Source organism: Triturus cristatus, chromosome 11 (assembly GCF_964204655.1).
Source record: "Triturus cristatus chromosome 11, aTriCri1.1, whole genome shotgun sequence".
Lineage (NCBI taxonomy): Eukaryota > Metazoa > Chordata > Amphibia > Caudata > Salamandridae > Triturus > Triturus cristatus.
In genome coordinates this window covers 850,364,281-850,392,197 of record NC_140594.1, presented here as the reverse complement: position 1 = coordinate 850,392,197, position 27,917 = coordinate 850,364,281, and the positions used below count along the sequence as shown (strand labels likewise).

Sequence of the window (27,917 nt, the reverse complement as noted above, 5' to 3'; positions counted from 1 at the left end):
ATTCTCCCTTTTAGAAGGTTGCTCCGATATGATGTGAGGAATCTGGCTTGCAAATTCTAGTCAATTTATTTAAACGATGTTTCAATAAGTTCTTTGTACTTTATCGTTTTTTCTTGAGTCCCCCCCCCTCCCACAGACCCTCCCCAGGTTCCCTCCTCCCCAAAAAGAGCTGCCCAAACATGCCCCCTTTTTCTCCCCCCCCCCCCTGGAAAGGGAGCACCCAAATCTTAGAGGAATTAAGACTCTCCAAAAATTCCACAGCAGATGGAACAGAGGAAAAGATGTGAAATCATCCATTGTGAATAACCTTAAGCTTGGTCTGCTGTACCAGTTCTGCCTGCACTCCAACTTTTTTGAATGACTCACTCATGGACTGGAATTCCTTACGCCGGCGAGCAGCGGATGAAGACAAATAAGCAGAGATGCGAAAAGAATAATTTTCTGCAGTTTGAAAGGTCTGCAATGTTTTAGTGAATATTTGTTATTTAACACAATGATCTCCAAAATTCACAAGAATCGTTCAGGGATACCTTGAATTGGAGGGCAGGTGGCCAGCGAGACTATGGGCATGCATAATTGCAAAATCATTCATTTTAGCTGAGAAATCTGGAATTACGTACTTCTTAACCAAATCAGCAATTAGCTTGCCAACACTCTGATCCTTCTCCTGGCCTTCTGGTATACCCACGAATCGCAGGTTTGATCGATGAGCTCTATCTTCCATTTCTCCGTTCTCTGCCTTTAGAACATCAATCTCTTTCCTTGACCGTGCGGCTAAACCATCCAGTTGGTTAAAGTTGCCCTCACGGTCCAACATCCTCTGCTCCGCTTGCTCCACACGAGCATTGCATTGGATCAGATGCTCGTTTACAAAACGCAGTTGCTCGTTGATTTTCTTGTTCGCCTGGGTTTGGGCAGCTCTCATTTCTGAAATATCGGTTAGGGCCTGCTGGAGAAGCGAAGCTATCCGTGAGGCGGGCGTGTAGTCAAGTGGTTCTAATTCGGTTCTTTCTGTCCATCATGTTGGGATGACACTTGTACAGCTGGTTGATCTGATTTTGCCCACCAGTCAAAAAGCTCCTGAAGGTGGGTATCCTTACTGAGAAGCTTCTTGATCTGTAAGGTGCTGGATACCTGGTAATATAGCCTTGATCAAGTGGTAGAAAATAGTAGTCTTATGTTTTAATGACATCAGAATTTTGGAAAGAAAGCACAAATGATGCGTTCACATCAACGCCTGCCAGCTAAAACACCATCACCCAAAAGCGCCTGGCAACAGAGCATGACAGGAGCTCCACGTAGTGGCTCAAATCTGTTTTCCATTGTTGTTGAAGCTGTGTTTATTTTTGACAACTATCAGGACTGTGAATTGTATTGAAAGCGTACACGGTAACATACAACTGTCTAAATTGTTTTAATTATAGATTTAAAAAAAATTCATAGCACACTTTTGTATCGCTTGCTCCAGAGGGAAAACTTAAATAATAGAAACAACTCGTTCCATTAAGAGATTAAGGGCCAGATGTACGACAGATTTTGCATGCGCAAACAGGTTTGCGAACCCGTTGCGAAGGGGTATGTACAATACCAAAATAGCGAGTTGCAAATTATTTCCGACTCGCTATTTTGGAATTGTGAGTCGCTATTAGGAAGGAGGCGTTCCCTTCCTAATAGCGAGCGCAACCCCATATACAAAGGTTTTGCAGCCGCATTTGCGGGCGCACAACTCTCGCAAATTACCACCCTCTTCAAGAGGGTGGTAATGGGATCGCAAATGGGAAGGGGTCCCCAGGGGTCTCCTTCCCCTTTGCAAACCAAGGGGAAAATAATTTTTAAGGACAGGCAGTGGTCCCAGGGACCACTGCCTGCCCTTAAAAAATGAAACGAAAACGTTTCATTTTTTTTTTTTAAATGCATCCCGTTTTCCTTTAAGGAAAACGGGCTGCATTAAAAAAAACTGCTTTATTTAAAAGCAGTCCCAGACATGGTGGTCTGCTGAGCCCAGCGGGCCACCATACCTTGGAGGGCCTGCCATTCCCAATGGGGTCGGTAATTGCGAGAGGCTCATTAATATTCAAGAGCCTATCTATTTGCGTCCCCATTGGGAATCGCAAAACAGTGTAATAACACTGTTGCACATGCATAATAGCGCTTCGCAAATTGCAAGTCGCAAAAGACTCGTAATTTGCGAAGCGCTATTTTGCACGTTGTACATCTGGCCCTAAATGCCCATATCCCATGCACGGCCATTTCCTGGGACCATGTTTGAGACCAACCTTCCAACTTGCAGATGGTGAATTCCTATTGGCTGTATTGGTCCCTTCTGATCACGTGATCAGCTTGGTGAACCAGGCATGATCATATGATCATTAGAGAGTCATGACTGCGGTTTTGGAATTGGCAGGCTCTGTGATTCAGGGGTGGAGAAGAAGCAGAAGACTTTCACTTCTTATCCTCTCAAAGATAATTGATTTCTAGTGGACTTACCACACTTTTCCAGCATCTTATCAATCATCAGACAGGCACTGGGACTGCATTCGTCAATTGTATGCAGATTTATTATGGAGCTAGAAATGTTATTTCATTACTAATTACTTCTGCATTGTCCATACATGTATCGTCTTCACTGCACTGAGCACTACCTCATCCGCACTAGTATATTTCACTTTGCATCTAGTTTCATATGTTCATGATTTCAATACATACAAGTTACTGTTGATGTGATGCATGTGTCCTGTACTTGCGAATATCAGTATTGATTATTCATATCTGGGTTTGTTCCATTATAGTTCTGAATATTGCCCTAGGAATGGCAACTCATTGCCTTTTGTGGATTGTACCCAAGTTTCTCTTAATTAATGGGATGCCCAGTCATTATTTATAAAACTGGAAACCAATAGGACATCATCTGTGAGATAGAGCAATGGCACATCACAAATGCAAGTACTCCCCAACTCTACCACTTGATAAATGTATAGTGAGAAAAGCAGCAGGGCAAGTGAACAATCTTGACACACACTTTATTTACCGAAACTGACTTTGAGTTTTCCCAAGCGTGCCCACATGGTAGGGTAGCATATTCGCCTCATTGTCATATTATCAGGATGCCCAGGAGTTCAGATGAAATGGTCTCAGGTCGCAGAATTCAACGAACCCTTTAACCCAGCAATAAAGTTGGTAATGAGGGGCAGTACATCACCTCTTTCGACATAATCCCACTTCAAACTGTGACAGGTGTCTATAGCATCCCAACTCTTGGCAGATTATGCATATTATCTACATCAGGTGTCTCCAACGTGTAGCTTGTGAACTGCCAGTAGCTCTCCAGCTACCTGTGAGTAGCTCTCCTGTTTGCAGCTCAGCCCACAACTATCTAAGCTTTTGCTTGGTTGAATTATTATATGTATACCAAAATTAAAAAGCATGTATTCAAGACGCAAATGAAATGTATTATCACAACTGACATGCGTGGTTGTCACACAACCTTTGCATTGTGCTCATATTGTGTTCCCTGTCCCTGGGACTGGTGTCTTAAAGCCACGGAAAGGTGCATATTGTGAAATCGTTGTCTGCTGCACCCTCTCTAGTTTGCAGCTTCCACAACTACTTTAAAATGGCCGCCTCCACTTTGTGAATGGCTGTCACCTGGCCTCTACAGTTGGTAAGCATTGCTATGCGGCCAAAGGAGGGAGGGGTGCCTCTTGATACCCGCTTACGATTGTGACTCTCTTTGTTTGGTTACAGCCAGCAGTAAAAATAGCTGACTGCAATACATGTGCAAAGACGGCTGTATTGTACAGTGCTGCCTTTGGACAATCAGGGCCAATTCTTGCATAGGGCCCCTTGATTTTTCATGTGCCATGGAGAAACAAATGCTTAATATCATCAGTTTTATAATAGGGTACACAGTGCATTCATTTGTTTCTGCCGACAGTATGCCCCCCCTTAAATGGAAACTGCAGCTGAATATCAATAAGTAGAGTTTCAGTGGCAGTAACCATGGCCCATAAAAAAGAGAAGCATTGTAAATCAATTGGTAATAAAACTTTAAAAAACTTAATTTTGCTCTTGTAAATTTTTCCTAGGTTTTTCAAAATTGTGGAAATTTGAAAGTAAGCACAGAAGTCGTAGCTGGTGAAGAGACAAGACGACGCAGAATGTCTAACCTGGAAGAAAAATCAACTGGACAAGCACTGGAAAAACTGGTAGGCACTTTTAGTGTAGAACCTTTCCAACATGTTCTCCATTCGTCTACACGTATTGGTAAAGAGGCGTCTCTGGAGAGCTTGATGTTTGTGAAAATGAAATTGTGTTACTAGAAGCATTTAATCTCCCACCCCAACAATTGCAGTCCAGCTACTGTTGCATAAATAAGAAAACACCAAAGTGAAGATCCAAGAGTCGAGGCTGGGAAGAGCATAACTAACTCTAAAACGATTTCTCCCAAACAAATATCGATCGTCAACCTATCCCATTATAGGCATTGCTGCCAAACTCACAGCTGCAACGCCTCCCCCACCCTAGGGCCAAATATCGGCTCCAGTACCCCGTGTCTAGTACCCCGCCTCCAGTACCCCACTAGAAATTAAGTGGCATATCCTTAACCCATCATCTCCTCCCAAAAAGTCGCCTTCACTCACAAATCATGTATGTCTCCCACAGCCAAAATCACCCTACAACTATCCACTTGCATTCTCTGGAAAACTAGCTCCAAATTCAGAAGGGTTACCAAGATCAGAAGTGAAGTGATTGCCTCACCACTGTATATAGTTTTTCCCTACTTAGTCATTCTGAACCTAAAGCCTTCTGTTCCATCCCATCCTCACTCACTTTTCAAACATCTCAGGGACCTTTACCACCTGCTTAGAAACTGTAGTCTTCTTAATTGCAGGCAAAGAACTCTAGGCGTCTCTCAGTCCCTCCTACTTGACATACCTTTATTGATAAAGAACTCTAGGCGTCTCTCAGTCCCTCCTACTTGACATACCTTTATTGATAAAGAACTCTAGGCGTCTCTCAGTCCCTCCTATTTGACATACCTTTATTGATAAAGAACTCTAGGCGTCTCTCAGTCCCTCCTACTTGACATACCTTTATTGACTGAGGAGTTTGCGTGGGCAACTCACCCAATGCCTCTGCAGCTACTGATAAAATAGAGGCTATGCTACAGAATCATGCCATGCACATGATGGGCGACGCACCATCGACCTCTTATTAGCACATCAGTGTCTTCCATGAGCAATGCAAAACCAAATACAAATCCTACAGACGTGCATACCATGGGCGATTCATGCTATGGCCTTCTTCTATCGGCTTTCTCAACCCCAGCTAATATCACATTCAATTCCCTGCTCGTCACCTACTGAACACTCAATAAAAGGGATACGGAATCTAAACTGCTCAAAATTTTACAAACAAATGTAATCAAACAAAGGAAATCCTTAGTAAAGCCACACCTTAAATCACCAAATATTGACAGATTTCAGCCTTGGTCTCGAGTAGCTTCGCAACTCCTGCCGCAGAAACAAATTCCACCTCAAACATTCACTCGTTAACCTTTATTTTATTTGATGGACGTGTAGAGAGTGCAAATGCAAGGGAGTCCTGGTACTGAAAGATCAGAAATCGTTTTTCAGAGGTCTTCTATGTTTTACTGTTAGATTAGCCAGGCTTTGTTTGCGCTGCATTCAGAATTTCAAATGGTGAGAAGTTTTTTACAGGTGCAAAAGGAAAAAGGTTCCAACTCTTGGTTGTCTGAAAGGGAAAAAAATGGATACCTTGAAGCACTTCCCTAATCTTCACTACAACCAAAATCCTGATTGTAGTATACATAATGTTCTGGAGGGAATATTTGCATTGTAAGTGTTTTGAAAGAAAATAGTACCTTTGCCATTATGGCTTTATAAAATTGAAAATTAAATGTTTGTAAATGGCAGCAAATGTAAATTGATTAAGTGAATAGACATATCCCCTTGGCAGGGATTGCCCTTTAGAGGATGCGCTGCTGCATTCTTTGTCAGCTGTAGGCCATTTAACAGGTAGATCGGGGAGGCTAAGTTATAAATGGATAGAGTAGTCCAAGCATGATCCTATTACAGGTGAAACAATGTAAATTGGGAATGAAGAGGAAGAAGCCACAGCATATTTCGAATCATCTTAAAGTAGAAAAAACAAACAAGAAAATGTGTTGATCATGGGCGAAAAGGGAAGGGAATTATCAAAAACAAATACTAAGATAAAAACAGTGTCGTGTCGAGTGGGTGGGTGGAGAGTCAAGACCAGGGAGCCTCCAGTTGCTTTACCAAAGTGTAGCAGAACCACTAATAGCAAAGTCAGTTTTGTGCAAGTTCAGTTTTAGTGACATCTTCTTCGACCATGCGGCCATTGCACATAGACAATTCTGAATATTAATTTGTATGAAGTGCAAATCTCTGGAGAGTCAATAATTTAGCTCAGTGTCATTTGCAAAGGCACAAAAGAAAGACTGAAAGGTCTTATAAGGGCAGCTAGTAGAGACACGTAGATGTTAAAAAAATTAATGGATCCTAACGAAAGAGGCTTACATTTGGATTAGATAAAAGAAAGAGATTGCCTGTGTAAATAGAAAAGATGCAGGCCAGTTGAGGGTGCTATGTCAAATACCAAGTATCTAGAGTCAATATATTGGACCTGACAGAGCACTGAGCTGAATGTACACATTTCTCTGCAATAGACCTTTTTAGATGCCTGGGAAACAAAGAGGAATTAACACCATCCAAGAGTTCAATTTACAGTGTAACCCATTTGGCTGCACAGTGAGGTTCCCAAAGTCTATGGATGGGATTAAATGTAGATTTATTACAAATTCAAAGCAACACTGATGAACACAAGTCTCAAGAATATATTGTAAAAATACAGAATCACTACTTGCCAGTTCAAATCGTCTGACAAAGTTTAGTCTCAACAGCCTAAATCATATAAGAAATTCAGTAATAGTAATGCAGAAAATAAGGAACGCAATCTGATGAGTATATGATTTCTGGTCCACTTTCCTTTACATTAGTAAATCTAAATTACCTAAACTAAATCTGAACTATGTAGCATTCATTGGGGAAACCCTAATTAGATCCAGTAAAGCAGGAAGGTGTCATCATTGTAGAGATCTCTGTAGAAGTTCTCCAAAATCAGTATTGCATAGCATAAAGCCACACAACAGAAATATAACAAAGAGGTCTGTACCCGTCTGAGTCGAAAAGGAATCTGCCTAAAGCTAAAGTATGACCACCAATTAAGCCTCCACAGAACATTCAAGAATCCCAGATCATGTGTCCCAGTACTTTTCCACCTTCTCACAGTAGAACATGACAACTTTATACGATACTCCCATCTCATGGTCTGAACATCAGTACGTCCTTGGATTGATCCCATCTTTAGATACAACATGAATAGATGTCCTCCTTTTATTCGTTAGCTTCACTCGTCCTCTCCAAAAGTACCTCTCCCGAGCCTCACTATCTCTCATACACAATATGCCTTTCACCAACTATGAGATCAAAAGGAACGCACCTGCAAAGAAGAAGAAAACGTTGGAACCAGAGCAAACCTTCACGTTGAAGATTAAACATTACAGTACAAGTGCATAAGACCTTTGGTCAATCTAACGTAGCAAGACACTTAGATACTAATTTTAATGCATGGGTATGAATAAATATACAGTTATAAAATATATGGATGATACTATTCAAATGAATACATCAGTATATATAGAGTTAACAAAATCACTTAAACTACAAAAATGCAGATATATATGAAAACTACAATTTAGTGCCACGATAAGGAAACATTAGTATGCACACTTATAAATGTATGAATTATACAGCAAATGCACTATCAGTATTCTAGTCAAGTTTACCACTTTACATTATTGATATTAAAGAACACAAACATATGGTACTATATTCACGTATATACAGCATAGGCAAGACATGAAAGGGTGAAGCCAAACGTATGCTGCTCTAGACTGAATGGGGCACAATGTCAAAGGCTGCAGAGGGGTTTAATAGGGTCATGGCAACGATGCCCCCCTTGTTCTTAACTGTTAAAGGAGAGGGACCAGTGAGACTGTCATACTGTGCATTGCCTGCAGTCCAGTCTGTGAAGAGTCCAAGTTGTTGTTAGCCTCTGGCAATTTACTTCCTTTCCCCCCACTTAGATAATGTAAGACAGCAGAGAAATAGGCTGAATTTTGCTGAAAGCGGCAGAATCTGTTGAGAGATTCTATAAAAGAGGGATCTCCAGTGGTGCATTCAGACCCCAGGAACAGCATGTTCCAATTACAAAACTCATAAATACCAGGTGGGCATTTTGCTTTCATCCCCAGGGCTTTCTCTCCTACAAAATACCTTGCCAACACCCCTAGCTCTAGCCACATACAAAATTACCCCACACAACGATCCACAACTCTTCCATAACAGCTGTACCAATGACTTGTCCATATCAGGGCACACTCTGACCTTTCCAACCAACCCTCTCTTACTCAAGTCTTTTGCTTAAAGCAACCCAACTTGACCTGTATCTTTCCTCTCTTCTTTATGCCCTATTATCCTATGAAAACTATGTACATAAAAAGATTGTTGCTTAACCCCAGTAGGCCCTGAAATTATTACATTATTGGAATACCTGTTGTTATCAACATAAAGGTGAGATCACATGGATCCAACAACCATCTAAGTCTAAACAAGCTTTTCACCCCATGAAGTTGGGCTTCAGAAACTCTTGCAGCTCCAACTAGTACTACTCACCTCACACCTATGGTGTGTCTGGCTAGTATAATGGAAAACATAGTGGCCACCCAGCACTCGTATCTGACCTTGCTGCAGCAATTGGTACATGTATTTTTGGGATACATGCCACTCTAAGCAACACTTTTCAATTGCTTCCTAACTCTTGGTCCGTGGACCTCACACCTACTGACACATGCCACGCCCCTTTCTTGACCTACTCTGTCTAAACCTATACTTGTCATTAGTGTATGACTTAGCTACATTTTGTAAAGTTCTAAAGTTAATACTCATTTTATAGAAAAAACATTAAAATGCATGTGTAGTAAAGATGGGTGCTCCAAGCAAGAGTGAAATACACATAAATAAATGGCAAAGCATAATGTAATTGTTCACATTTACCAATAGTAAGTACCGCTAAAAATGTATCAATTACCTAGACACTCCATTGTCAAAGTAAGTGAATAGAGTACATTTATGCATCGTATTCCAGTTGAGCAAAACAAAAAAACTAAGGGTTCTTTCTCTTGGCCTTATTTCAGATTCAGGATTTTATCTTTGTACTCCAAAACTAGGATAGGTTGTTGGGAGAGGGATTGTAATGGACACTCCTGTCTGAGGTGAAAATGTTTACCTAATTCTGAAACAAGTTGGGCTCCCATCCTACTCACCTCAGCTATATTGTACACACTAACATCCCTAAAAATACCCTAACATTAAATAACTATCCCTTCCCCTGTGCCTAAACAATTCCCCATCCCTAAGGTACCCTCCCTTTTTCTTTAATATTCACAAAATCCAGTTTACCTTCTTTTCTTCGGGCTCATATACATTTCAACGTGTCTCTAATGCTTTCTAATGTTAGCTTGCCCTGCCCACTCTTGGACCAGGTCTATCTCCTAGTTCACCTTTCCCGCTCTCTCTCTCTCCTCCTACTCTTTCCATGTTCCTCTTTCCCAGCCAATACAATCTCTGCCTTATTGTGCTCAGGTTGCGTGCTACCAGCAATACCTTTGTCACCACATGTGCTGTTGAAAGTACCTTTACTGTATTGGAAAAGAATGGTAGGCAATCGGCTCTCTGTGCTCGTGGCCATGGTGACAGAAGCATGGCGATCACTCGACTGCTGGTGCATCGCCGCCATTCCCCATCACTCCCAATGCTACCCGGGCAATGAGGGCGGCACCTTTCCCTCTGCCAAATGCCTGACATTCCATGCACAAATAATTTGAATCCCATGTATCGATGGAACATCCCATTCTATGTACCCCTTGACTTAAGATCATTTAGAATTTGCCTCTAGACCTCCAGACTAGTGCCGCAGGGACACCACCATAAAGGAAGGACTGCCTTCTGCCTCCACATTTAAAATAACACACAATGTTAATGTTACTGGGTTGGCCATAATAACACCAAAACTAAGGGGTCTATTAGGATGTAGGGCGGATCGCCACCGCCTTGCGGGTGGTGGCGATCCCCCCTACAACACACCCCGCCCGCCACCCATTTCCGCCATATTAGTATGGCGGGGGGGACCCCGGCGGACGGAAAGACCGTTTGCCGGTTTTCTGCCGGTCACACAGGTGACCGGACGGAAAAGGGTCCTGATATGGTGGCGGTGTCTACAATACACCGCCATCCATACTAGGAAGGCAGCGGGAAGCAGCCTTTCCGTGGCGGGAAAGGCATGCAGATTGTGCTTTTGGGGTCCCGTTGCGGGTTCCATGGGTATTGGGGTGTGGAGGGTGCACATGGGGGCTACCTAAGGTACCCCCCTACATTGTCATGGACAAGGTGGCAGGCACCGTGTGGTGCCTGTCACCTTGTGCATGACAATGCACACAGTGCATTCCCAGCATTGTGGCGGGCGGTGCTGTGAACTAATCATAGGTTGAGGCTCTTCCAGACATACTTTTCCTCACCACCCCACATTTCCTTTAACGTGTGGAGATTATCCCTCTCTTTTTCACCTCTATTTGGAATCATTTTACCCACTGCTCCGAATCAAAGCAATATTCTGGCAATACCTAACTGTATTATGGAGTTTCTAACCCATCTGACATTTAAACCCTGAAAGCTTACTTCGAAAAGCAAATACAATGGATGAATTCTTTCGCCCTGAAACTGAATCCAGCAAAAACGGAATTTTGCCTCCTCTACTCCAAAGAAGCATTTTCAGTCCAGAACTCACTTTTCAGAATACTACACCTTAGCATCACACCAAAACTGTGTGTCTTTGCTAAATCACTGGCTTTCACCATGGATAACGATTTCAGGCTGTCTTGTGGCATTATGAAAATGACATAAATTGCCTTAATCCAACTGTTTCTACTTAAAAACTCAAAACCTCCATTCCTTATGCTGATTTCAGAAGAATTATGCAGGCCATCATTCTCACATACCTGGATGTGAGCAACACTTTACCCTCAGGCCTCTATAAATCCACTATGGTTCCTCTCAGACATTCTCAATGCAGCAACATTTCTACAAATATTTGACTGCATAACCTACATTTCAGAGAGAACTTCTCTGACTTGCTCTTAAAACTAGCATTTGAATAAACTGTATGAACAACTCAGACTCAACTCAAATCTTTTGTCATTTTGGAAGAACCTAGAACGTATATTACTGGACAGTACCCATAAATCTACAACGGTTCGTCTTTTTTCCTCCGTACAATACACTGTTATTGTTCTTTATTCTCTCTTGCTTGATGCAGTGCCCCTTTGCTAGGCCCACTCTATACAAATCCATTTAATAAAATAAATAAACTTATAGATGTAAGGATTTTAGCAGATAAAAGACAACAGGTTCTAAGGCCTTAATAAAGGTGCAAGAGATTGAAGAAGGCATCAAGAACTTAGGCTCTACAAACATGACAACATATCTGAAGGAGAAAAATATAATCAGTGCAATTTAATGGTTAAAATCAATTCATTTGTGTACAATAGTTACATTTCCATCACAGACAATAAAGATCTAATTTTTCTATGAGCCTGTAATAATAAAAAGATTTTTGATTGAATGAATAACCCCAGGTATTAAGAGTTTGTTTGTCTGTAATAGGTTGCAAATGCTAAATCGAACCTGAAAGACATCAAAGATTACTGGGTAGTTCTTCCAAACATGCTTTGCAGCGAGAAGGTAACTGCAGCATCAACGAACGAGCACAAATGCTGGAATGGGATGGCCAAGAGCAGGTAAGAAAGTGTCATTTGCATTCATTTTAGAGTGAAAAATATTTAGTGAAGTATGCTGCAGTTCCAAAGAGAGCACTCATTTTATGAATTTCCATTCAGAGCCTTGAGCCGCCGTCACTAGATATCTTTGTGAGTAGGTGCTTCTTATTCCTAATTTACACCTCATGGAAAAAGGTCTTTGTCAAACACTGCCCTGGTGAGGTAAACTCTGTCTGTAACAGCCCACCTCTATTGCACTGTTACCTAGAGCAGGAGGGGTTATCTGTGGGATTGTGTGTGTCCCTAGCCTCAGTTGCAGTTGTTTAATAGTAAATAAGAGAATAAACTATAGAAGTTTCTTTTTAATTATATTTGTGAATAAAGGTTGTCTTTGGTGGCAGTTTTACAATTTTACCTTTGCTATTAAAACTAGTTTAAATGTATTTTGTCTTACTTGCACTTTATTTAGGTATTTCCCTTTCAACTCTTTTTCCAGTCAGAAGAGTAACCCCTTCACTTTATTTATTCAAATTAGTTTCTCACCTGGTCTTTTAAATCCGGCTTTTTTTCTCATTGCTCCCGGGTTCTTTCACTCTGGTTGGGCAATCTTTATATTGGTTCCGGAGTCTGTCATTTGGTTTAGGATTCTGTCTCTCTGCTCATGAGTTTTCCTTGTCTCAAGAGACTCTCTCTTAGGTCTCCCAGCCCAAAACTATATTCCTTCATTCAAGAGTATCCTAATGGGTTAGGAGTCCCGCCCTTTGCTCTAAATAATTACATTTGCCTCCGAACTTTCCTCTGAAACTCAGGAGGAGATTACCCACTAACTAAAACACATCTCAATTGTTTTCATTGCCTCTTGTGTCTCTCCCTTGATTTGGCCTGTATTTCCTATAACATAAAATTCACTGACATGGCTGTTGGATTAAAAACCTCTTTTTCACTACAGGATTCTCTCCCTGGACCTAGTGTCCAATTTCTTGGCTCAAGAGACAAAGACCTGGCTCTGGTTTCTAACTCTTTTGAACCAAAATTGTCCCTTCAGCCCAAGTCTGTCTATTCAGCTCAGGGATCTTAACTAAGGAATATTTTGGTTGGTCTGTCTTCTTGGCCCAATTCTTTTTCTCTTGTTTTATGCATCTTTCTCATGGGTTGACGGCTCCTTTCTTGGCCCCAGGGTCTTTTTTTCTGTCCGAAGAGTCTGTTCATTGACTTTGCATTCTGTGCTTTACCTTGAGAGTCTTACAGGTGGCCAAAAGGGTCTTTATTCAGGATTCTCTAATTTGGTTCAGATTTATATCATTTGACCTAGGAAGCACTGCCCTGCATAATGAGTCACTCGCGTAGCTCAAGCACCACTCCTTTTCCCATAGGCGTCTCTCTGCAGTTTATGTTTTATGTTATGTTAGATATACATTTGAAAATGTGGCAAGGGTTACCTGTGTGAGCTCTTATGCAAGCGCTTTGATCCAATACAGTGTGATTTGTACAACATCTTCCAAATTAGACACTGATTCATTTTTTTCCCGTTTTTAGTTTTTACTTGGAGGTGCAATACTACATCTCAGAAACAGAGAACAGTTAAAACAGTCTAAATGCAGAATCATAAATAAATAATTATCCTAAGGTACAACAATAAAACAACACACCACACCACCAACCCCTGGGACCTTCCAAGACATCCAAAATCCCTCACCAAAGCAATATAGGAGAAATTTCAAATGCTTAATTTGCCATAAAAAGTTCCCACATTTTATGAAATTTCTTCATATTTCCTGACCTGGCAGAAAACAGAAATCAGCCTCTCTCTTTCACTGACCTTCTTCATTTTTTTATCCAATCCAGGAAACAAAGCACAAACGTAGATCTCCACCTCTGCAGAAGCAGTGACCGTGCCACCATCATAGCAATTAAGACCACATTTTGAAGCTTCCATACCAACATGGGAATTTGTCGTATTTGAATCTTTAACTGGTTGCCTAAAAATCTAAAAATATTTTTGCCAAAAATTGCCCATTATGCCCACCGTCCATCACCTGTCATACCACACCTGAAACACTAATTTGTAGAATCCAAATGTATTGTGTTTGAAAACCGAGGGGTCCTGTAGATCGGCAACTTTGAAAAAAATGGTATCCTACGAATGTTAGCCTCTTTTAAAGAACAGAAGTTTAAATCAATAACTGTCTGCCACATACTCCTAGGTAATTTCACGTTTTCCCCTATGGACCATTTCCAAGAGACCTGCTTGTACACATACACTTTATCACAGGTTAATAAATAGCAATTCCAAAGTCCTTTGTTCTGCATATCAGGGTTAGCAATCGACTTTAAAACATGCTCATTATTATCTAACAAGACCATAGGATCGAAATTTCGTAACACCTCAGACAGGGCCCTATAGGACCACAGCAACCAAGTTTTATCACTTGAAATCTGTGGCACTCCAAGGGGCTGATTACGATGGTGGTGAGACCGCCACCAACAGCCTGTCGGTGGCGGTCTCACATCCATCGTAAGCATGTTTTCTGCCTGCCACATTAGGATGGCGTTTGTATGAAGAACAAGGGAACCCCTCACAAATGTGACCTGGGGTAGAAGATAGTTCAAAAGGACAATGGTCTGGTGAGGTCAGAGATCCTCATGTAGCGGAGCTACAGTTATTGATTTAGAAAAACAATTCAATGGTATTGGTGATATGTAGAACTCAATTAGAAAACGTATGCAAGGACACAAGAGAGTAGAGGAAGGCATCACATTTTATTCAACATCATAAAATGGAGTCGCTTCCATTCCTACCATTTTCTCATTTTGCGAAAGTGTATATTGTATATACAGTGCTCACACATACAAAAGTGAGGGTGCGTGAAGTGAAGTGCTTAGTGACAATAGAAACATTTCATCGCATTGACAAGCAGATCAAAGGAACCCAATTGGTTTAAGCAATTTAAAGGGAACTTTGAAATTGAGGTCGACGGCGTTTCGATCTTAGTGAGTCAAGATCATCATCAGGACAAGGTAAGTGCGAGCACGTAAGATCTAATTTGGGGAAAAAAAGGTCAATTACTGATGTGTCCTAAATATGCATTAATTAACACCAAGGTGGTGCGTGTTGATAATAGCGCAATGAAGGCGTGTAAGGAGGAGGCAACATCAAGGCAGTTAATGTGATGTTGAGTTAGTTTAGTGAATGCCAATTGGAACGGTTAATTTGTACAAGGAAGGATGGTGGTGCCGCCGTTACTAGTTCATGAAGTGTCCAATACCAGACGTGAGAGTGAGTGCAGCTGGTAGTAAGAAAGGCAAGAGAATGACTGGGGGCGCTTGAGGAGGGGACTAGCAGAGTGAGAAAATGAGTACAAGGCGCATGGTAAGCATCGACACTGGAGTGAAGACCCCTGGTTAGGAATCACTGTGGTCATGAGCAGCTCAATGCTGGGAACGTGATCGGGTGTCCAGAAAAGGAAAGTGATGTGCACAAATTATAAAAACTCACGAAGGAAAATGAACTTACTACGCGAGACCGTAGTGATAGAATCCAAGACCTGCACAGATGGTCGAGGAGCCCAAAATCCAGGAGAGCGTCCGTGTTGGCAAGGGCACGAAGGGGAGGAGAATTCCCAAGGCGCTAGATGCGGGAGCAGGAAGGGCGGAACGGAAATTAATTAAAAGGGAATGGGGCGGGAAGCGCGAATATCCAAAGGGACGGCGTTAGTGGAGAGACTTACTTGTGTGGACGGGAGTCAAAACCGGAGTAAAGCCGTTGACAGTCCGTGTTCTGCGGCGTGTAATTAGACCCAAGGCGTGTGATTGACCCGGGAATTGCTGCAAGCTAAAACGTGAATATTGTAGTTAAAAGTCTATTAGGGGGGGGCGGCTAAGTGGCAGCGTGAAGGGGCAGACTTACTTTGCAAGAAGATATTTCGAAGTTGAATGAATCAATTCAGGAGCGCGCTGGCAGCAGTCCGGAGCGTGCTGTGTGTGCGTTCGTCAATTGATGCCATTGACGAACGCACACACAGCACGCTCCGGACTGCTGCTAGCGCGCTCCTGAATTGATTCATTCAACTTCGAAATATTGTTAAATAAGGCACCCTTTCACGCTATGCTTAGCATGAAAGGGATGGGCAGTGGTGTTGAAGTGGGCACTCCACTGCAACACCTATTGATTTTGACTCTGCATCCTATTTACAATTGTGCCCTGTGCAGCACACATGGAAAAAGCAAAAAGCCTTTTATTGTTTGTGTAAGGAAGGTCCCCCTTCCTGCACATGAACAATCTTTTTTTTTAAAATGACATTTTGTGACCTCCATGTGTGCGGCATTAAGCAGGACACATAGAAGTGACACAATGGCATTTCAAGATTGTTTATGTACAAGATGGGGGACCTTCCTGTACATAAACAATCTTTCGCCTGCACGCAGACACCCTTGCACTATGGTGCAGAGTGCCTGCGTTGGCGCGCCAGCGCAGGGTGAAACGTAAGGCAGCACAATGTTGTTGTAAATATGGTGCTGCCTTGTGTTTCTGAAGTGGCGGAGTGAGACGTTAAGCCATGACGGCTAACGCCTCACTCCGCCACTTCTGTTGTACATATCCCCCTAAGATTTTCAATGGTAACTACATCTTGTTTGCATTCAACTTAGAAAAATGTAGTAACAATAACCATTGTGTAATCGAGAGCCAGCTCATGAGGGCCTTGACCCAGACACACTACCACAGACAGCTTGAACATGAGTTCTGTGCTATCTATATACTTACCGAAGGAGTTCCCTAGCCAATGGTCTTGTTTATAGATTAAAAAAACAGAGGCTGAGAGTTTTCCCGCACAGGGTACCAGAGTACCATTTTCCTTATTCCTCAATTACCTTTTCGATCTAAGGATTGAGGCTAACAGAGAAAAACTGCAGGCTTTCTTTACTACAAGAGAATTACAAGAAGAGGAGTACATTTGAGACCAGCACTCAACAGCCCCAAACCCTCTCCCTGGTCCGTCCCTGCCATTGCCTCTCTAGGTCTGTTCAACAGTGAGTCTGAAATCACCGACCCTCACCAAGCTCACATCTTCCAAGGCCCCACCACTCTCTCAGAGTGAAAAGTTTTCTAAGTTGCCAGGTGTGTAAACGTCTACTCTACATCTGAAGTGATGCACCAAATCTACCCTTTGATCCAGTCAAATGTGCATTATCACTTTTAGCTAATAAAAAAAAAACTTGTCCTGGTCATCAACTTCTTCGGGCACAAAGCCCAAGTAGCGGGAGTCTACAATAATTCCCACATTGTGTGAATCTACCACTCAAGTCAGAAAAGAGTTGAAAGTAGTGTAATTCTGCTTGGTGCACTTTTGTCACCTACTTTTTCTTCTACCCTCTTCTCTTCTCCATGTAGGTCATCTGTTAAGTATTCATCAGTAATGTACACAATGTAACCCAGGAAATGCACTGATACTGCCCTGAAGCTACCCTAGAGGTGGGGCAGAACATGGTTAATATGGTCAAGTGACCTGGATTTGCCAGGCCTTTCTGGTTTTTCATCATCTCTCCTAGCAAAAGTCAGCAAATTTAGCACATGTCCAGGTTCCTTCAGAGGGATGTGTGAACACAGTGGGAGGAAAGTTTTCACATGTTGCAATGCAGACTTAGCTTGTAGCCCCAGCAGAAAGCAGTTTATTTACCACAGATGATACAGTGTGTGAAAGTGCATTTAATTCCCCTTTGCGTCACACTATCTGTGGTTTCTGTCCTGGTGAGTGCTAATAATTTAATCCCTCGGAACCCCTTGGTCGACGCAAATTGCAGTCCTACTTTCATGCTATGGAATGGCTCTGGTTTGGGTCTTTAAAATATGGTAAACCCATGCATGATGGTAAGTACCATTAACTTTATAGATTCGAATTATGGCTGCCTTACTTTAGATGGAAGGTCCTGCCCTCACTCTAAGGTTCTGAGATGTATTTCAGCTCCCAGTTCTACCTGTTGCCAAACAATAGATGTCAATTTTGTTTGCCATCACCGTACTCATAGCTGCCAAATGTCCACTTTTTGCCAGGACAGTCCCAGCAAGTTGGAGACTGTCCAAGTAATTCACTATCCCAAGACTGTTCCGACAATTGCACTTTGGAGAGAACTGCAGGGAATTGCGATGGGTATTTCAAACTTTAGGCCAAAGTAGCTCAATTGGAAAAATTCTCCAATGCAGCTGAATGGGAGAATTTTTCCAACTCAGCTACTTTGGCCCTAAGTTTGAAATTCCCATCTCAATTCTTTCTTTATTGAGTAGACCCTATAATCTGCACTATGATAAGTAGGTGGAGTTAAATTATGCTAATTATGTGGGTTGGGCAGAGTGGGTGGAGCTTTGGGGCAGTGGGTGCGGTATATTTTCAAGTAACTAATTGCTAGCTGTGCTGCAAAGTGTCCCCGGAAATATTTTTCCAATGTTGGCAACTATGCGCACTGTGTCCATTCCAGTAATGTAAAAACACAGAGAACAGCATATAAAAAAGTCCTACTTGCTGCAAGGCCAAACATTAAAATGACGGTTCATGCTTGAAACAAGCAGGCAATATGCCTTCTGATTTCTGGCTTTCAAAGATATTCATTTTTGACTTCCCTCCTCATAAATGTGAGATCTTGAAATGGACAAATCTGTAAGCATTTGTGTATGGGAGAACCACAGGGGTACCCAAAATCCGTACTCTTCCAGCTGTGCGTCCTGTTGCTTTTCATTATTGCTGCTGCTCTAACAACTTTAATGGAATTTATTGCCTACTCTTTGTACCATAGAATACTAGTAAATAAATGAATTGGGGTCCTCTTCTGGTCCATAATTACAGTTATGTAAATAGATCAAAACCTATTGTAATGTGGAATTTAATACCTAAGCCTAAATCTACTGCGTCTTTCCACATCATGTTGGATTTTTTTTTTCCATAGTATAAAATTGAATTTGTGCCCTGTGGTTGAGTGAGTCGTTGTTTCATTAGCACCTTGAATATGCGAATGCTCTATCTGTGGACCCTACTAAAATAAAATTCACCCTCTTTATTTATTCCTGCCCAGTTACCCCGGGGATATCAGTCTGAGAGCTCACTAGTCGTATTTTATTATTTATATTGGAAAGAAAATAGAGCAAATATCCTAAATTCTACTTAAAACGCAGGACAAATTTACTTTATTTTGGTATCTTCAGTGTAAGTATGAAATTGGGTTGTTTTGAAAAAGACCCAAAAAGCCTAAAAATCAGACTTTGACGCAAAAAAATCTAATGACCTGTTGCAGTCAGTGGGACGTTGCTTACAGGTGATGCGAGTTCTGAACTGCCGCAATTCATAATGCTGTTTCCTAAAAAGCAATTCTCTCCTGAGTGCCCCTCTGATGAGTTGTGACTGTAACTGCAGTTGCTAACCACTGATGAGTCACCTACCCCCACGTTGGGGTAGTAACGGGCAGCTTCACCTTTGGAAATCCTGCCAGCGAACTTGAGGGTGGTAAGGGGTGGTCTAGTAGTCCACTGCATGCTCCCCCGATGCCTTTCCAAACGGGAAAAGTTTTTTTAAAAATCAACACTTGTCCCTTTAATGGATCTGGGCTGTTTTTTTAAAACAAATCCAGTTTGGGAACGGAGATACAGTGATGTGCTCTGTTGCACCTTGCACCCCTCCATCCCCGCATTTGCAGGCAATCATTAGTGGTTAGAAATTGTGACCTGTCTAATGAATATTAGTAGGCATGTCGTGTTATGGCAACCTGTAAATGACCAATATGCGATGCAGCGCCTTTGTACATAGGTGGCATTGCAAATTGCATTCCCATTTGCGAACCAGTTGTTGTGCAAATTCAAATCCATGGCTTCTAAATGGGATCAGTGTATGGGGCACACAGTTCTTAAAGGTAATTTTAGTGATTCAGGGAAATAAATGGAAACTATGACCTCCAACATAAGATTTTCAAATATACTATATAAAGAGCGAGAGACACAATAGGAGATGAGGGTGTAGCTGAGACCCTGGGGCAGGTAGTATGGTTTTCTATTTATTAGCTCAGGGGTGTGCTTTCTGGGATACAGGTTATCAACATTGACCACATGGGTTGCATTGGAACAGATGAGGACCAAGGTAGCAGTGGGGAGGTACACATGAGCTTTAGAAATGCCCCAGGTTTTCGGATTCCAAAGTAGGGATATTCCTGAGGATCGTCAATGCTGTTATTATGACTGAGTCACTTTTTGAGCCTCTCACTTAGTTTAAGAGGAGTTCTCCTAAACATCAATAAGTCAATGATTTTTTTGTAAAGGACATTGTACCATTCATTCTAAATTGTCATTAATATATTGGAATGTTCTTTATTTAGATATCTACCCGAGCTGATGGGAGATGGTCTTGCCAGTCAGATTAACAACCCAGAGGTGGATATCGACATAACCAAGCCGGACATGGCTATCCGCCAGCAGATCATGCAGCTGAAAATCATGACCAACCGACTCCGTAACGCATACAACGGCAACGACGTGGATTACCAGGACACAAGTAGGTTTACCATGCTGGGAAGAGAATCCCTTTCAGATGTTGGTGACAAATGATGAATACTTTTTAGGTGAATCATGACTGGGACCGCAGGTTTTAAGCAGGCCTATTATTAGGTGTTTTTGAATCATTTACCATTACATGGGTGCGGCACCAACACTACCATAGGGCGAGAACACTATTGGCATTTTAGTGGTGCATCTAACGCAAGTCCTCCTGTGCATGTAGGCCTGGCCTAGGTTAAGTCTTTGTTCCTCATTTCATATCAAAGATAGACTGCAAACAGACATGTCAAGCAACCCTTGTTCGGGTTAATCCTAAAAACAATCCAATCAACACCACTAATTTCTGGATGTCTACTCAACATCTGTAACCAATAACCGGTCTCAAATGCTCCTTTCTCCTTCAAGAGTCTTATTTGTTCCCCTTGCTGATAAAGTCCAAACTGAACTTCTTAAACCGTATTATTTATTGTTCATCCAGTTTCCAAGTCTGCACGGCCTTCCAAGGTAAAGGCCTGGGCCTTTGTCTATGCAGTGTCTATGCTTTGTTGGTGTTTATAAAATCAAACAATGTTCTTGACAAAGAACACAAACAGCTATCAGTCCATCCCCAGTCACAAATATATTACTTGTTTCCATTGTTTTGTCCTCAGAGTGGGACTTGATGGTGGCAGCTTTTCAGTCTTCATTCTCTGACATCAATCTGTAACCTTCAACCCCATTAAAGGGTATATCTCGCTCACATGTCTATACTCACATTAAATCTGGCCAGGTCGTCAGTTGGATCCTCTCCTCCTTATGCTAGAAAGCAAGTTGTAAGCCCACCTCCAATGCACCCTCTGATGTGCATTACCATTGATGATCGCCTGGTGTCTTGTATCTCTCATTCAGTTACCACCCCCTTGCTAGCATTATTCGTTTCCATACATATGCATTTAAAGATGATACCCACAGATGATACCCTGATAATTCTCAAATATAGACAGCCTGACAGAAGTGAAGCTCTGAGGCTCACTATGTTCATTGCCAAACGCAAAATCCCGAAAAGGAAGAAATGTTACTGACCCGATATTTATAGTTCTCCTTCATTAAATTATGCATGTCTCCTTCAGTTCTTAAATATCTGTTGTTGTCTTTTTTATTTCATTAAGATCTACTGCTGCATTCCAAAGTCTCTGGTGTGGTGAAAAACAGATTTTACTAAAGGAAACTTTTGAGGCTATTTCTTTCTTTCTGGTTTCCCTAGAAGTTCTTTCGAGTTAACGCGTTTATTCTTTAGAGGCTAGATTTAGTTATAGGTTCTACTTTGAAATGTCATTATACTCAGTGCTTAAAGGGGCCATCCTGAATAAGGAAAATAAATGGATATCGTAACAATTACCAACAATAGGGATTCCAGAATGTTATTTTGTTGATGATATCTGCTTGGATTTTGAGATCTATTGTGACATCATTCACTGGACTCCGCAGAGAACAGTTCGTTTTCCTTTATACTGGATGTTGGCCAATCACAGGCCAGACTTCTTTCTCCCTTCCTGACTTCCTAGCAGACACAATAATCTTGTTGTATATGTTGGCGTTGCCTGGCTCCACGTGCATCCTGCCCCCTAGCAGAACTGGCAGGGGCAGCTCCTCCGTAATGGCGGAGGAGTGTCGCCCCACGGCCCGTGCCAGCAAACGATAAATAAATTGATAATAACGCAATGCTATTATCATTTTATTTATTGTGTCTGAACCCCACAATAAAGTAGGTATAGGGCGGACCTGGCATGGCAAGGACGAGGAGTGGTGTGCACTCATAAGTGTGTATGTGTGTTTGGCCGGCAGGCTGGCCAAACACATATGCGCACTTATGTTTCTCCAACCGGCTGTGTTACACAGTCAGGTTGGAGAAAAGCCCAGGCTCCAATTCACCGTCTGAGTAGCAAACAAGGCCACTCAGACCAATCCTGGCACTGCTCTCATGTGAGAGCAGCATCTGGATTGGGTGTGGAGCCTGTGCCCTGAGGGCCCATCCCCTCCCGGCTGGCTGACAAGAGGAGCCGCAGGCGGGCGTCAGCAGGAGCGGAGCAGCAGGTAAGTGTTTTTTATTTTTTTTAACTTATATTTTATTTATATCGCCCCCCCCAACCCACTGCCCTCTCCACCCTTGGCCGCCCTACCACTTTAGTTAGGCAGCGGCCGCCAATGGGAACTGGGCCTCACAGCTTTACTAGTGTGTTTTATTGATTTGTTTATTTTATCTCTTCTCTCGTTTTCTTTCAATGTAGTTCTGTTCCCAGTACAGGCAGGTTTTGAGGAGCTAATCGCTGGACTCAGAAGTGGCTGGTCACCTGTTAACAAGTTGCCTTTTGCCACCCATTTTTACATTCCAGCTCTCTAGCATATGCACTAGTTTTTCACATAGCCACACCCCTCTGACGTGGTAGCCGGTTTGAGAGATACTGCTGTGTGTGCACCGAAAGTGTGGGGGTAGCATGTCAACAGAGTGACATAAGAAAGCTGCCTGCGCCTGTACTGGCCCCAGTGCCAGAGTCCCTGGTCCTCAGATATTAGAGCCAGCCTTTAGAGTCACATATACTAAATCGGATCTCCTAGCCCTCCAAACACAAGTTAAACATTCATACTGCGGCCTTCCTCCCCCCGCACAGTGGTCCAGTCCCTTGCTGCAGATGCCACTCTCGCCATTTATACACCATCCAACGTCTCTTCGCTCCACTTGGACCGCAGGAGGGGGCTGTTGGACTAGTCTTATCATATAAGTTGTTACCTACCCAATAACTGGGTCAGGACAAATATCTTCATTCGGCCAAAAATAGCTATAAAAGCACAAACAGAAGAACACGGTTACATAAAGATTATTTAACAGACACGGCATAACACAAACGTATTCAAATAGATAAAAGAAAAAGAAAAACAGTCATAAAAAATATAGATATATTGGGCCGAACTGAAAGTACCCTAGGACAATTTCATAAAAACATGGCACTTTTCATCGATTTTAGGCGTACAATTATGATGATAATAAGCCGTATAATAAAAGCAGTCTCCATAATCATTATAAAATAATACAAACATAAATGACTTGTGGACTTAAACATCACAATATCCACAACCCTCTATACACAGCCAGGAAATAAAAACTTAAGAATGCAATTAATAAAGCTGGTTTAACCAAGTTGTTTCCTTAATCTCAAGGTACAATCTAAAAATGTAGTTATAGTATAACAAATCTTTAAGGCCCGCCTAGCCCTTGCGGTCCTCAGGTCACATAGGCAGAAGATATTGTTTCCTAGGCAACATATAAAGTTTACAAAGAAATATAAAGGGCAAGGTGCTCTGGGGGGTACTTTAATCTCACAGACATTCAGGAAGATTCTCAAACCAGGTGACACATTTGGGAAATGCAACCAGAGAGGGCACAGTATTTAATCTTAAATGCAATCTGTACAATCTCTATTGGCAAAATCTATACTACGGATTATTAATTCTCAAGAGATAAGGTGTTGGCGCGCTCTCCAGCAATAAGTCAACATTATACTACACTAGCGGTTTACTTGTTTAATGAACTAATCTATGATCTTCAAGGATAGCAGCATACATTTGCTTCACTACTTCCTTGCTGATTAATGCAGCTTTTTCTGGGTCAGAAAACAGCCCTAGGAGTCCTAAATACTGGAAAGTGTTTTAATATACATTAGACAGAAGACCCAATCCAGATTTAAACAATCTTTTATAATCTGTTGAGTAAGACTCAGCTGGGGCTTTCGCCGCTCAGAAACCCACAGTGAGTCTTTATATAATTCTTAATGTAGGATAAGAATAACTCACTATGACTGATAGAAGAAGGGCACACCTGGGGGACTGCCAACAGCCTTTTTAGGAATTTGTTTTGAGCTATCTGAAGTTCATTTACTGCTTCAAAGCCCCACAAACCAGCCACTTACGTGGCAAGGGACATGCTCTTGTATAAAATGAGCAGTTCATTAATAGGTTTATGACCCAATTTCTGTGCAAACCTAAAAAACGCCTCTATGGATCTGATGAATTGTTGGCTTTAATTGTAATTAGATGACCGCATGTGAGCGAAGAATGAACGGGAATGCCTAAATATGTGACGATCTTAACCCGTCTCACCGTAAGTTCCTCTATTACATGTCCGCATTTCTTTGTATTCCTTGGGCCACAAGTCATAGTAACGGACTTAGTTAGAATTGTATTAAGGTCCAGGTTCTTCATAAAGGAGGTAGATTGATTAAGAAGACCCTGCAGACCATTTGCAGTTCTGGCCAGCAGAACTGCATCATCGGCTTAGAGTAAAACAGGGAGTGGCGCTAATCCACTAACGATAAGTCCTTCACATATTTTTCTAGTTTGTCCTCCAACCCATTGATGTAAAGTGTAAATAAAAAAGGGGCCAAAATACAGCCTTGACAGGCCGCTCGATTTGATTTAATCACCTTCGCTGGGGAGGCACAACACGGAGAAATATCTTTATTTCCTTTTTTTGTTTCCTCTTTCTAAGTATTCTGTATTCTGCAGCACACTTAGAAAGAGGAAAAAGCATCTAAGGATTGTTTTTGTACAGGAAAGTTTTCCTTCCTGCACAAAATCAAACCTGTCTACAACACAGTCACCCGTGCAGCTTAGCACAAGGGTGACTGCATTGTCGCTACGCAGCCACAAGTGCACTGGCACAAGAAAAGAGCAGGAATGCACAATATCTTCATAGATATGGTGGATTCCTGCCCACTCCATGTCACACAATGCAGCAAGGTGTCTTGTGGCTTATTACTTTAACACTACGTTACCATATTAGATATACTACAAAACATTACCCTTTCCACTCTTTACTCCGCAATTTTGCCAGATTTCATCTACATCCGTTTAGTCATTTTCACACTACGTCTGCTTAAACGAAACTCTACAACATGCTACTCACTCCACTTTACGACATGATGCTCCAGTTTATGACACATCACTCCACTCTACGGTACACCCCTCCACTATACGACATTCCACTCTAATTTATGATACTCCATGCCACTCCACTCTACGACATGTCACTCCACTTAATAACACTCTACATCACTCCACTTTATGATATGCCACTCCACTTGATGACTTACCACTCCACACTATGCCCCTACACTCCAATGTACAATAGTCTACTCCACTCTATGTCCCTACACTCCACTGTACAACACTCTACTCTACATAACACTCTACTGTACGACACACCACTCCAATTTATGACAGTTTATTTGACTCTGTGATACGCAACTGCACTCCACGCCACTCTACTCTATTACGCGCCACTTCACTCTATAACGTTTTACTTTGCTGTATTCTGTCACTTCACTCTACTCCACTCTATGACACTACACTGTATGACACTCTCCAATAATGAACTGTACGATACTCCACTTAACAGCACTCCACTCAACGACACTGGGCTCTCCCATTTGAAGCACATTATTTTTGTTTACTTTCACATTTAATAAAAAAAACAGAGGTTAAACCTTAGTTATACTTAGACATCACCTTTAAATTACTAAAACTTTATTTATTATTTCTATACAAACCAAACTTAAACTAGACAAACATTAGAAATTCTAAAATTATAGTCATACTTTAAATTTATAATTTACGCATTACCTACAAATTATTATAACTCAAACACCTCTATACACAGTGTAGTGAACTCGGTAGCCACACTACATTAGCTATAACTTGCGCCTTCTCCATGCACTGCTTATACCTTTTCATGTTATATCATTTATACTATGTGAAAACATACCTTTCATATCAACACTATGACATCTCAAACAGGATCATTTTGAGAACATTGTGAATGGGAGAGTGGTACAAAATCAGTGTGAAGGGGAAACGTGATACACGTGAACGAGCTGCCATTCGAGTTGATCTTGCTGCCGCATGAGAAGAAAATGTACTTGAGAACCAGCTCCACAATTGGAAGAATTTGGCAGAATTCCTCCAATTCCACTAGCTGAGATAAAAAGTATATATTTATCATATATATATATATATATATTGTTATGTCAGCCTGTTGGACTTTGCCCTCTCTGCAGGGTCACCCACACACTTATAGCCTTCACCCCTCTTGTTTTTCTGAACTTAGTTTTTGTTGGCAGTTGTACTTCTTACACTTTACCACTGCTAACCAGTGCTTACGTGCTAGTGCACTCTCCCAAAAATATGGTAAAATTGGCTTACACCTAATTGGCATGTTTAATTTACTTATAAGTCCCTAGTACATGGTACTGCATGTACCCGGGGTCTGTAAATTAAATGCTACTAGTAGGCCTGTAGCACTCGTTGTTCCACCCACTAACAGCAATTTTAAAACATGTCTCAGGCCTGCCACTGCAGCATGTAGTGCAGTTTTAAACTTCCAAATTTGACCGGGCAAAATAAACCTGATGCCAAGCCTAAATCTTCCTTTTTAATACATATGTCACCCCTAATGTAGGTCCTAAAATACTTTACACAGTGCCTCTCAGTTAAGGCTGACTGCTTTTGTGCCAAGATATTAGAGGGTTAAGCACAGGTTAAATGAGTAACTTTGGTGGTTGCCCTGACAAGGAGTATGGTTGTTGCTTGAGTAGGGTTAACCCCCTTCCTCAACCAATAACCACATTTCATATTTCATTCACATCCCTTCTTTTCTGATCGCTTATAAAATGCCCAGAAAGCATTCTCTTTCACTTCCTATCATAGATATCCCTCGGAGCATAGTCCGTTTTTACTCGGACACCGTATTGAACAGTTAGTAAAAAGCACCTCTGTTAATGAGGGATTGACCACTGCCATTGATTGTGTGCATACATTTTGAGTATGATCATGTCACATCTGCACATGCCACTCCCCACACTACAGCCCTGCACAAACCCGCATGGATTTGAATGTGAGATTTGGACACAAAGAGGTTATATTCGGTCTCCTGATATGTTCGCTTGAGCAGTTTGGATAGTAGCAAATATCCTATGCTTGGCACACATAGTGACCACAGTGATAGGTGTTAAGCATTTTATTCTTATTTTATTTATTTTATTTGAAAAGTTTTATATAGCGCTGACAAGACCCGGAGATATCAGAGCGCTTTGCATGAGCATTAATCAATCCAGTCAGTTACAGTTGATTCAATAGGGTAAAATACACAGACAGGGCAGATTACAAGCAATTCTTAAGTAAACAAATAGGCTAAAAGTTGTTGTGATGAGGAGAAAATTGTCCGGACAAACAGTTAACATGATAAACAGTAATAAATTGGCAAAGGAACATGGTAATTTACATGGGACAGTATACACTTTTATACATTGACAGAGACATGAAGTTCAGCTCCTTTTTAAAAGCAGGGGAGAGGAAGAATTCGGGGCTGTTAAGTGGGAAGAGATAAGTAGAGTGATGTAGGATGGGAGGGGACAAAAT

At 41.7% G+C, this 27,917-nt stretch overlaps 1 protein-coding gene across 1 annotated transcript in view; it reads left to right on the top strand.

Annotated features, from left to right (window-relative positions):
* The window catches only part of GPC1 (glypican 1), a 349,563-nt gene that overhangs the window by 306,496 nt on the left and 15,150 nt on the right, over positions 1-27,917 (top strand). The window contains exons 6-8 of the mRNA XM_085634652.1: positions 4,086-4,205; positions 11,826-11,959; positions 20,291-20,466. Coding sequence (XP_085490778.1) covers positions 4,086-4,205; positions 11,826-11,959; positions 20,291-20,466 — 430 coding nt within the window. The remainder of the gene's footprint in view (positions 1-4,085; positions 4,206-11,825; positions 11,960-20,290; positions 20,467-27,917) is intronic.